General features: G+C 40.3%; 2 protein-coding genes across 2 annotated transcripts; one reads left to right on the forward strand and one right to left on the reverse strand.

Annotated features, from left to right (window-relative positions):
- The first annotated feature begins 232 nt into the window (after positions 1 to 232).
- On the forward strand, positions 233 to 4263 carry LOC147799287 (small ribosomal subunit protein uS12). Its single transcript, XM_087135322.1, has 4 exons — positions 233 to 311; positions 1534 to 1699; positions 2071 to 2191; positions 3822 to 4263. The coding sequence occupies exons 1-4, from the start codon at positions 308 to 310 to the stop codon at positions 3966 to 3968; spliced, it is 438 nt and encodes a 145-aa protein (XP_086991448.1). The 5' UTR covers positions 233 to 307; the 3' UTR covers positions 3969 to 4263.
- A 567-nt stretch (positions 4264 to 4830) lies between these two features.
- Positions 4831 to 11206, reverse strand: LOC110986430 (mitochondrial import inner membrane translocase subunit Tim17-B-like). Its single transcript, XM_022248279.2, has 7 exons — positions 11128 to 11206; positions 9632 to 9731; positions 8500 to 8563; positions 7798 to 7926; positions 7528 to 7563; positions 6857 to 6931; positions 4831 to 6683 (listed from the first exon to the last, which is right to left on the reverse strand). The coding sequence occupies exons 1-7, from the start codon at positions 11151 to 11153 to the stop codon at positions 6607 to 6609; spliced, it is 507 nt and encodes a 168-aa protein (XP_022103971.1). The 5' UTR covers positions 11154 to 11206; the 3' UTR covers positions 4831 to 6606.
- Between the last annotated feature and the right edge of the window lie 36 nt (positions 11207 to 11242).

Raw genomic sequence — 11242 nt, forward strand, 5'->3', positions numbered from 1 at the left:
TGATGTGTGCAATTTCTGCTGTTGGATCAGCAGAGGGACGCTGAGGCTATGGATGGAAAATTGACAACTAATAAATGGCTACCACTTTTGTTCAAACTTTTTGTTTGACAGTATTATTAAAAGAACAACATATTTAAAATGCACTAGAGTTGAAAGCCTCTGAGGGGCGTTTATCTCAATAAAAGGGAGTCAAAATGTTTTTGATGAAACAGACAATAGCCGTTGCCAATGCGTTACAATTATGCGCCCTCTTGTGATTGCCACTTTCCTTTAGCAAGGCCTTTTCGTTCCTTTGCAATCCACAACGATGGGTGAGTGAGACACGTGCCCGAATTTCAACTTAATAATTCGTCTTAACCGTAGAAAATTTGTGAATGAACACTCATGTGTTATAATCTTTAGACCGTAGTGAATAACGTTTGACTATGTTTTGCTCCTTTTGGTAATCATAACGTTGAAACTAATTGGTCAGAATGTGGAGTGGTACCGGCAAAACGGTACCGAATATTTCATTTCCACTCCCAGCATGCCATGCCCGTGTTCATGAAGTTTGCCCAGTTTCCGGACACTTGAAATTAAGGAATATTTTTTGCATAGAGCATTTGAAGTTTGTTTAAATGTTTGCGGAACAGAGGGTGCATAGACACCGTGTGTCTTTCTAAATGAGTGACTGGGCCAACAAAATGTGTGATTAAAGAGACACAGGCTGTTGCGTTGGAATATCGGTCAGTGTTGGTTGGTATATGATCAGCACAATCGATCATGTAGACTTAGCACAGATTGGGCCAATCATCTGTAAGGATGTATAAACCGTACAGTTCTGGAAGTTGTCAGAAGGTGAAATTACGGACTTATTGCTCAGCCATGTCAGCAAGGTCAGCTGATCGAGCACGCTCAGATGTTACATGCGATTTCAGAAACAGCATCATAACTTAATTACATGGGATTGGTCAATCCTATAGGAAATTTTGAACTTAACTTCTCTTTTTCAAAGCAACTGTGAATTAGGAAGAAAATATGATTGGCCAATGGTGCAATTATTGACAAGTCATGCAGTAAGATTTACGGATCACGCATAGATCAAGCAACCTTGCCGATCAATCAGTCACACCTGTCACAGAGATCCAGCGATTGCACTGATTGTGTGATTGCACCCCAGTAATGACATTGATGAAACAAGAAGGAGAAATTGACATTGTGATCTAATTTAAAAAACGTGCAATCTATTGAAAGTTGCAGCTATCAAACCTAATCTTCATGACATATTTCTTTGTGATCTGTGACCTGATTTAAGTCCAGTTTAATTAAGCTAACAATAGGTCTGACAGTAAAATCAAATTAACCAATGAACAAGCAGAATTCAAAGAGAAATGATATGAAAGTACACGTAATTTCTGGACAAACAGTTGTGGCATATTTTTTTCTTTAAGTATCGACCTTCAGTGTTTGATACGTGAGTCAGTGTTGAGCATACATGTGTATTCGAATGTCTTGACAAGCAATGGTTGTGTTTAATTCCTATTTTTTACTCAGGAAGTGGCAAGCCTAGAGGACTGCGTACAGCTCGTAAACTGCGCATCCATCGCCGCGATCAGCGATGGAGCGACAAAGGCTACAAGAAGGCTCACTTGGGAACGGCCCTGAAGGCCAACCCCTTTGGTGGTGCCTCTCACGCCAAGGGCATTGTGCTCGAGAAGATGTGAGTTTGCTCTGCAGATTTTTGAGAGGATTTGCTCATGAGATCCATTGTCTGAATCCACTCAAAAAATTGACTTTGACTTTGTGCTATGTTGTCAATACAAATGTTGGTGTTTACGTGTGGCTGCATCATTTTTGTGAGATGGTTTTGATACATTCACACATTTCAGGGTGTCCATATCAAATGCAAATAAAGCTGTTTTAAATTCGGATATCTTTGTTTGGATGAAGTTGCTTAAAGATTTTATTGGCCTGCATTATTCCACCTGATGTTCTGTTAATGTTAACGCCGAAATGTTCAAAACAAACATTGAAATGATCAGACAGCGCAATTTATTAAAACTCATTATTACTGTTCACTTCCGTAAACAGCGGCGTTGAAGCCAAGCAGCCTAATTCGGCCATCAGGAAGTGCGTCAGGGTCCAGTTGATCAAGAATGGCAAGAAGATCACAGCATTTGTGCCTCGCGACGGCTGCCTCAACTACATTGAGGTATTACCCCTTCATAGATATGACTTCCACCCTTTTCAAAGACAGTAATGGTTCCGGGCAGATGTAGAGCACAAAAAATGAAACAATAAAATCAATTCCACACAGTTTCAGAGTAGTTTACGTCGCTCTACCACAGTTGTCAGAATGTCTTTGTCGGGCCAAGATGAGTCGCTCGGCAACACAACATCCAGTCACATTTTTACGCAGACGATACCCAGCTGTATACTTCATTCAGTCCCAACCTTGAGGATGATGATACAAAGATGCTCGATTCTCTCATCACATGCTTGCTCGACATCCAGAAGTGGATGCTGGACAATTTCCTGAGGTTCAACCCACATAAGACAAAGTTCATGATTATTTCTTCGCCACAACTTCAACACAAAATCAAAATCCAAAACCTACAAATAGGCGATGCTGTTCTGGTACCCAGTACGGATGCCCGCAATCTTGGTGTGGTGTTTGACCGGTTCTTAAACTTTGAAAAACGTGTCCAAGATTTGTCAAACATCATACATGCATCTAAGAAGAATAGCAAGTATCAGACACTTACTTTCTCAGAACGCAGCAGAGCAACTCATTCATGCCTTTATCACTGCTAAACTTGATTTTTGCAATAGCCTGCTCACCGGTCTTCCGCACGGTACAATTCATCGTTTGCAACTTGTACAGAACGCTGCCGCACGTCTTCTAACGAGCACCAAAAGAACAGCTCACATAACTCCCATTCTCAACAAACTACATTGGTTACCCATCAAATACAGAATTCAGTTCAAGATCCTCCTTCTCACATTCAAGACACTCCACGGCTCTAGTCCCCTTTATCTTGCAAACATGCTGCAACTCCGCTCTGTCAGGCCGGGTCTGAGGTCAACAAGTAATACCCTAGTTGTTCTTCGGACTCGGCTGGCCAGTGCCGGAGACAGGGCTTTTTCTACAATTGCACCACACTTATGGAACTCACTCCCGGATCATCTAAGACAAGAACATGATATCAAACAATTTCAGCATCATCTCAAAACATTCTTCTTCTCACAAGCTTTTTCACTATGAATGCACAATTGAGTTTTTCATTTTTCCACCTAGACCGGCGCCTCTGAATGCTTTGCAGATATAGTGCACCTTATAAATGCTTTATTATTATTGTTATTATTATTATTATTATTATTATTATTATTATTATTATTATTATTATTATTATTATTATTATTATTATTATTATTATTATTATTATTATTATTATTATTATTATTATTATTGTTATTGTTACTATTATTATTATTATTTACGACATGTAAGCCTGAATGAAGTCTTGATTCCAAAATTTTAAATCTCACAAAATCTGACAAAATGAGTCTTGTAGACAGTTATTTCACTTATCCACGTTCCACCTACATAAGAAAGACCGTATTTGGCGCTTCTTGTGTGAGGTATCACTCAATTTGACGTCATGATGAATAGAGATTTAATATGGATAAAAATCAATGAGAACTGCTATTGGTTTCCATGGTGACAGTCTTGTAAAGGTCCTGTAACTGAATAGAAGTGGTGGGAGGCCCATTCTCCATTGTTTTGTTCTCCATTGTGTGTTGCAAATAGTCTAGTCATTCGGTCATCTTTTCCCTCTTAGGAAAACGATGAGGTGTTGGTGGCTGGATTCGGCCGTAAAGGTCACGCCGTGGGCGACATCCCGGGTGTCCGTTTCAAGGTGGTAAAGGTCGCCAACGTCTCCCTCTGGGCCCTCTACAAAGAGAAGAAGGAGCGGCCACGATCATAGAACCTTAGAGTTAAACCATCCAGTCCAGTCTGCCAATGACAACCTACAGAATAAGAACCATCCTAACAAGATTCAACAGCTTAATAATTTCATTCATCAGCAAGTCTATGCTAAACCCAAAGGTCATGTCTATCAAACCAAACACGTACACCGGAGTGTGGGTCTTGTTCTTTGCTTTTTGCTACATCTAAACCTTGAGCCTCAGGGCTTTTGAAAGACCTGCTCGTTTGTGTGATCAAATACCAGTAATATTGGCAAGGATGATATTAATAAATTGACACCAGTATATGTCTGACACCGGTCTACTTTGTGAGATTTATTTTTGTCTCAGATGCATTATGTGTCACTGATGAATAGGTTGTATTTTGGAGAGAAAAACAGCTGAAGCGGATAACTAAATATTCTATATGTGCATTGTAGCCTGAGAATGGGGCATAATTCTGGGTTCACTCCATTCGGGTACACTGATCAATTTTTGTATCTATTGATTTTGGGCATCATAATTTCCCTAGGGCCATAGAAAAATTCAGTTACCATGGATATGGCCTAAGCATGTGAAACCCCAAGATACGGACGCGTAGATGAGGACTTTAGGATCACCTAAGTTTGCAAAATAGTACATGAATTTACGTTGGTTGTGACGACATTGCCCTATTAGTTGATTTTATATCAAATCCAACCTAATTCCCCTTTTTGGAAGCAATCAACGGTGAGCTGAAGGAAACTGCAGTCACGTTGCGGTGAAATTATCAATAGAATATACTGCAATACCAAGTGATTACATGGACCAACAGATAACGCATACCAAATGGGTACCTCTCTGCTAGAACGACAAAATCAACTGCATCACGGGAAATGCATCTACTCTTTACATGTACACAAGCCTTTATTACAATCTCATTTTCACAAACATGTACATTCACACGCGGATCTGAGGTGACACTGGCCCAAACTCCTTCAAATAGTTCAATCTATTGGACAAATGTCATGAACAACCATGTTTGTGGGAGGCCTCAACAACCTTCAGTTTGAATAACCCGAACCTTGTCACTGCTTTGCTGGGATATCCAAAAATGAGAAGTTGTCAAGCAATCCCATCAGCCCACAAAACGCAACACACCAATCTGAATGATCCCAAACTCCATACTTGTAGGTGATGAATATGCACTACACGACGGACATAACCTGAGAAGGAAACCCCAGTCTTGTTCCCAGGATGCAACACAGCAAGCAATGGCATATGTACATGTACATCTAATGGCCGCTGATCTGCATGGATGCCTCACACTGCCAACTGTCCTGGCACTGACAAAAACTTTGACAACATAAGTCTACATCTTCAAGCGTACTATTTTCTTGCTGCGACTGGCATCCATTTCGTTTGTGTGACTCGACAAAGACAGGTGTCTGAGCCATCAGCCCAAATCTGGGCCCCAGCCCCAAAACATCACATTTTTAAACAGATCCACTCAACAATGCAAGTGAAATTTTAAAAATCCCTGATCGAAAAATGCTTGCGATTTGTAGTCATAAAGTAACACAGAAAAACTTCAAAATGATTCACAATAATGTGAAAGTGTCCTTACATGTTTGGAAAAGAAAAAATTCTGGATGTACATGTACATAACAATAATTAGGGTTTATCTTTCAAATTTTTCCCATCCAACTAGACCAATCTTCAGTAATTTTAGAGTGAAAAGATGTCATTTAAAATTCACAAATTGAATAATTTGTTAAAAAATCGTTTACACAATTAAGAGACACTGTCCCGTACAGAAGAGGACACAAGTGTTATTCAAAAGTCACCGCTGTCTTTAAAATGTTCTTTTGCTTCTTGCTGAGTGAACTAGATTCAAATACACTGTATTTGCACAGCTTACACACTACTAGAGTTGAAGGCCTAATATGCACAGTGGCTTTAGTCTGCTCCTTGTCCTGAATTGCAGAAACTTTCTATGAAAATATTGATCAACTAGCACATAAAATTCTGGGTCTGAAGTTTTGTGGCAGTGAGGACCGTCGCAAGTCTCCCAACCTCAAGTCTTCTGATTTGAAAGGGCCACATGCAATGGAGATTCTTTAGAAGGTAATGCACCAGTGTGTCGTTGTTTGGCCTACAGGAGCCCCATGACCTTATCTTCAGGTAATCTCCACAGTTTTATGCAAATATAAATATCCATATTCATGAGCTAAATAGTGACTTCACAATGGGCTTTTGTAAATGTTGCATAATGCATGACAAGTATAAAATACAAGACCTACATTTAAGGTTCTTTTCCTCACAGAAATTCCTTATACAATGTATGTGTTGTGACAATAATATGGCTTAATATCATCACCGCAATAGTACCCTAATGAGTCAGAAATTTAACCTTCCACTGTCTGAGACATTATCCAAGTAAAGTTGGAAAGTCTGAAAAGCACAGAAAGCACAGAATAACATCATAAATATGGCTACAAATCAAATCATACTAGGAACCAATAATCAGCACTAAACATAAAACAGCTGCAGGGCAGATACAGCCAGGACTATGTGGTGACTGTCGGTCTACGGCTGTTCTATGTCTGGAAGGCCTTGTAGAATAAGACCATCAAATTACAAAATGTACAGTCACAGATGCACACGTTTTGGCTGCTATCATTGATACTGAGCATTTCCGAAGGGGGGCGGAGCTTTGGGCCCAAGCTGGGAGGGATCTTCCATTTGGGGATTCACTGCGGACAGCAAGAAGGAAGAACAGGGTGTGATATATGGAAAGCTACAGGTGTTTAGAAAATTTTATTTGGTTTTGTCAAACAATAAATCTATGATTGTAAACTAGCCTAAACCCAGGTGCCAACCCCTAACTTCCGTTTCTCAGAGGCCACAAGTTACAAAACTACCGTACCTGGTCTGAACTGGTCAGCAGACATTCTCGTCATCAAGATACCGATGCCTTCAATCATGGCCAATAAAATACCACCTGCACAAACCAACAGATCAGACATTGTTTCAGAGGGGTGCAATTCAGGACATCCAACCTGTTGCCGTTGTTACCACAACATGTTTCAACTTACATGGTCCATCATACACGGGTCTTGTTACTATGGATACAAGGCACGAACAAAAGCACTTCAAATGTACTTCAAGCGCATAAATTATGCGCATAAATTATGCCCCCACAAATACTACAGCATATGGTAATGTGTTTCACAGTTGTAAGTGGGATAAACAGTTTGGTAACAGCATCAAGCTGGAATAGATACATAGCTGGCTGAAATTAAAACATCCTAGTCAGGGGAATCCAACATCCTCACCACGCTCATCCCTGGGGATTGAACACCTTATTGGAGAGTACATTCAGCCATGAGTCCTGTATACTATATAGATACATATATGGCTGAAATTAAGGCATCCTAGTCAGGGGAGTCCAACCTCCTCCCCACGCTCATCCCGGGGGATTAAACACCTTATTGGAGAGTACATTTAGCCATGAGTCCTGTGTACTATATCAGGCCAAAAAACTCTGCAAACTTAATTTGATAAACTTGGTAAAACAAGGGACCTCTTGGGACTCACCGATCATAGCTGAAGTTCCCATAGCAACAGCTCCATCTGCAAACAATTCAACAAAACTCTTACTCATTCATGCTCTCAAAAGGAATCACATTTTTCGGACCTTCTCTGGCTTGAAGGAGGGGGAGATTTGCCCCTCGCGACAAAACTGCGACAGCCACATGACCAATCTTTTTTAAATCTGGTAGGCATGTAAACACATTTGCGAGTACATCAGCGATGTTTGGGGCTCTTTCAGGGTTGACAGCACAAAGATTCAATGTTGGCACTTACTTCTTGCAGCCAAAACTGCCCCTGTCAACGCCCCACTTGTGATTGAGTTCCAAGGATCTTCCTTCTTGCGTATGTGGACCAGGGCACAGTCAAACGTGGAAAACAGTCCGCCCCATACTGCAAAATTGCCTGGTAAATACAAGCAAAGGTTCAGACAATGAGCAACTTGAGTATTCAAAGATGGCACAGTCATTTGAAAAAAAAAAGCACCTGATGTGACTGCAGTTTGAACATGTTTGGTGCGAGTGGGTCACGGCATCTCAGCCGTGGCGCGCTTCATTTTGAGCATATCCTCAAACTATTCTACCAGTTGTCATTCATTTAAACATTTAGCCATGCAGATTTGCAAAGACCCGCATCTGAAACTCATCAACACTTTCTGTTCTTGATTCCATTTGCTCAGGCGTAGAACTGATCGTCTCATAATACTGAAACTTTGTCTCTTTCTGAAAATGCTGTGGTGAATTCCTATCATCCACTCACCGGGCAGTTCAAATGAAACTTATGTCAGATTGTCACAAAATCAGACAATTTTTCTTTCTAAATGTCAGCTTAAATTTCCAAAGTAAAAATTTGAAGCCTTTAATTTTCTGATGACGTTCAAGCAGAGTAAATTGAGTTCTTAATCTTTTAACAAATCAGCGTGGAATACTCAACACTCGTATCAAGTCAATTCCCTTCACGAGTCCAGCTATCACTTACCCCCAACGATAGGTGCTTTGTGTTTGACTGCTAAGAAGCTGCCTACAAGCCTCTGTCTAAAACCCTGCAATGAAAACAACAGAAGAAATGCTTCACCTTGTTTGAAGGTCCTTAATTAATTAGTCAGGGAAAAGTTAAAGACAATAATCAGTTGTTTAGACTGTGTGCACTGTCCTCCACAAAACATTTCACTAACGAGTGCCAACGAACTTTAGTTGGGAGTCCTTGGGACAGGTCAGTGCAAGAAAGTATTCCACACTGGATCACCGCAATATTTGAAGAGTTGCCATTACTGCTGACGTTAAAAAGAGACACCTGCTACTTGTAAGATAAGAGGGGTTTTGAAGAAGAAAGGTGGTTCTATATTTGGAGCAAGCAGGTTTGGAAAGTAGGGTACACTCGTTGGTATTTATGATACTCCAAAGATGGTGATGGTCAAATATAGAATTCTTTACTCAACATACCCAGCGCTATCAATTAGCCTGTTATCAACGACCAAAACTACCTATGAGCCTTTTTTAACAAGCCAAGACAACATGACATTTGTCTTCAAAAATGTCATGCTTCTCTTATGGATATCAACATAGTGGGTGGGCAGCCACCCACTTGGAGGAATGCCAAGCCAGGGTTTCCCCTGGGGTACTGATATGTTTGAGGTGGTCAAACAAATTTGGCCAAAATTCTAGCACCTAAAAAAAGAGCATGTTCAAAAAGGCCTTAAATACATGGAAATTCTATACAGTCTCGTAGTGCATTTGCTCCATATTTCCCCTCTAAAATAAATTGACCTTGTATTCTGTGTCCCTCTTGACCATTCTGAATTATTTGAAACTGATGTTCTTCAAAATGTCTCAGTTATTTTGCTTCTCCCTCCCATCTTTGTCTATTTTAAGTTTGAAGTGGTAAAATTCAACAGAAAAGGCCTGAGGTGGTCATTAAAATCAGTGAGGTGGGCCGCCTCACAGTTGAACACGCAGGGGAAACCCTGTGACAGCCAGTCCTGTGATTAACAAATGACAACCGTCCACCTCACTCTATCTGTGGACCTTGCCAATACTCAGAAGCTGGGTTGTGGAAAGAGTGATACATGTCTCCCTTTTTGAAGAGAATGTCTGTGGTCAGCCATACTCACAGCAGGTGCATTCCTAGCTCCCAGTATTGAGTGGACCACACCTCCACCGATGCAACCCATGGAGAAGGCACCACCGCAGTCGTCCACTATTCTCCATGGACTAATGGACAAATCAACCACAAGATAAAGTCAAAGGGCTATAACATCTTTATGACTGTAGATGAGCTGTAGAACTGTATTTTAATTGGTCGAATTGCATCTCGGTGACAGCGACCAACTTCAGTGCAATTCCTCCAATCCCAATGCAGCTTTCATAGGGGTTGAACAGAAAATAAAAAGATTGAGATAGGAGCCTCATTGTAATTGGTCAAGCTGCTTTAATGCAATGATGACCTTACAACTTACTTGAGCATTTGCTGCGATCTACGGTGAGTTGCACGGTGTCAGTAAGCAAAAATGTTTCAAATTTCATCATATTAATCTGCTACAAGGTAAACGAACCCCTCCCAACATCCAACATCAAACCATATCAAGAAAGCAATTGTGAATTCTTTGGGCATAAATATTCGTGACAGCAGAGACATTCCATACGATCAAAACAGCAAAACTTCAGTTTTACACCATGTAACACTGCTACCTGATCGGTTTGTAAAACTTGACAGGTCTGGAAGTATTGAGTCACCACACAGAGTGCCAACAACATCAAGCACAGAAAACCACAATTGTTTTCCCATGTACTGCATGAAGATTTCCTGATGAAAGTCTTCAAATTGAAGGTTGTGCAGAACATTTATATCATCTGAACACAACTGGTTAGTTATTTTGGAAGATTTTGCTGTTCCAAATTGATTTTGGTAGGGATGTTACACCTCAACTATGGTCTCTGTCCCAACTAAACTTGGGCCGGTATAGTTGGGACAGATGCTATAGTTGGGACGTAACATATACATGTAGACAACACTCGATGCCCCTGTGCACAAACCTATGAGACTTGTATGAAAAAATGAAGTGTTTTCTAAGTGCTTTGGAATTTTTTCAGCTAACTTTCAATTTTTAGGACATGTTATCAATTTCTGAGGGTTGCAATAACATTTAAGGGAAAATTAATGTTGTCCATATATGGAACTCTTTCCAAGCAAGTAAAAATCTTCAAATTCAATCGATTTTTCTCAAATTTACAGTAAAACCAAAAACGAATGGAAACTCTTCTTCAGTCCAGACATTACAGTTCTGTGCTCCTTTTGTCGATTTAAAAGTTCTTTTGGAGTTGTTGACCACGTTGACGGTAAATGATTTGTACATGTACAACCCGTCATGCCCGTGATCAGGTAATGCAAGAAAGAATGATGTAACACGAGTTACGACCACCAGTCATGCCGGTGCATCAATGTCAATCCACATTTTATGAATTACAAACACCAAAAATACCGACAGATACGTTGTTAATCAATCACATCTTGCTGTGACAACTTACAATGTTTCTTCTCATTTACTTATGTGTGAAATTCATCCCTCTAGAGCATTTTTAAGGAAGTCTAAGTTTGACGAAAACTCACCATGGTTCACGTGCGTATTCTTCCATTTTTCGGATTGCTGATTATAGATTGTTTAGCGCCCTCAATGATTGGAATAAACTGCCGACTAATAATTATTGAGGGCGCTACAGAATGA

The sequence above is a fragment of the Acanthaster planci genome, linkage group LG04 (genome assembly GCF_054643075.1).
Source record: "Acanthaster planci isolate LZ-2023a linkage group LG04, COTS_SCS, whole genome shotgun sequence".
NCBI lineage: Eukaryota > Metazoa > Echinodermata > Asteroidea > Valvatida > Acanthasteridae > Acanthaster > Acanthaster planci.

Excerpts from the sequence above, each read along its gene's own strand:
- LOC147799287 (XM_087135322.1), top strand. Across the intron at positions 1,700-2,070 it reads GGCATTGTGCTCGAGAAGAT|CGGCGTTGAAGCCAAGCAGC; the intron begins GTGAGTTTGCTC and ends TTCCGTAAACAG. Across the intron at positions 2,192-3,821 it reads GCTGCCTCAACTACATTGAG|GAAAACGATGAGGTGTTGGT; the intron begins GTATTACCCCTT and ends TTTCCCTCTTAG.
- LOC110986430 (XM_022248279.2), bottom strand. The coding sequence starts at position 11,153 with ATGGAAGAATACGCACGTGAACCATG. Across the intron at positions 8,564-9,631 it reads GAGCTAGGAATGCACCTGCT|GGTTTTAGACAGAGGCTTGT; the intron begins GTGAGTATGGCT and ends TTTTCATTGCAG. Across the intron at positions 7,927-8,499 it reads CAAAGCACCTATCGTTGGGG|GCAATTTTGCAGTATGGGGC; the intron begins GTAAGTGATAGC and ends TGTATTTACCAG.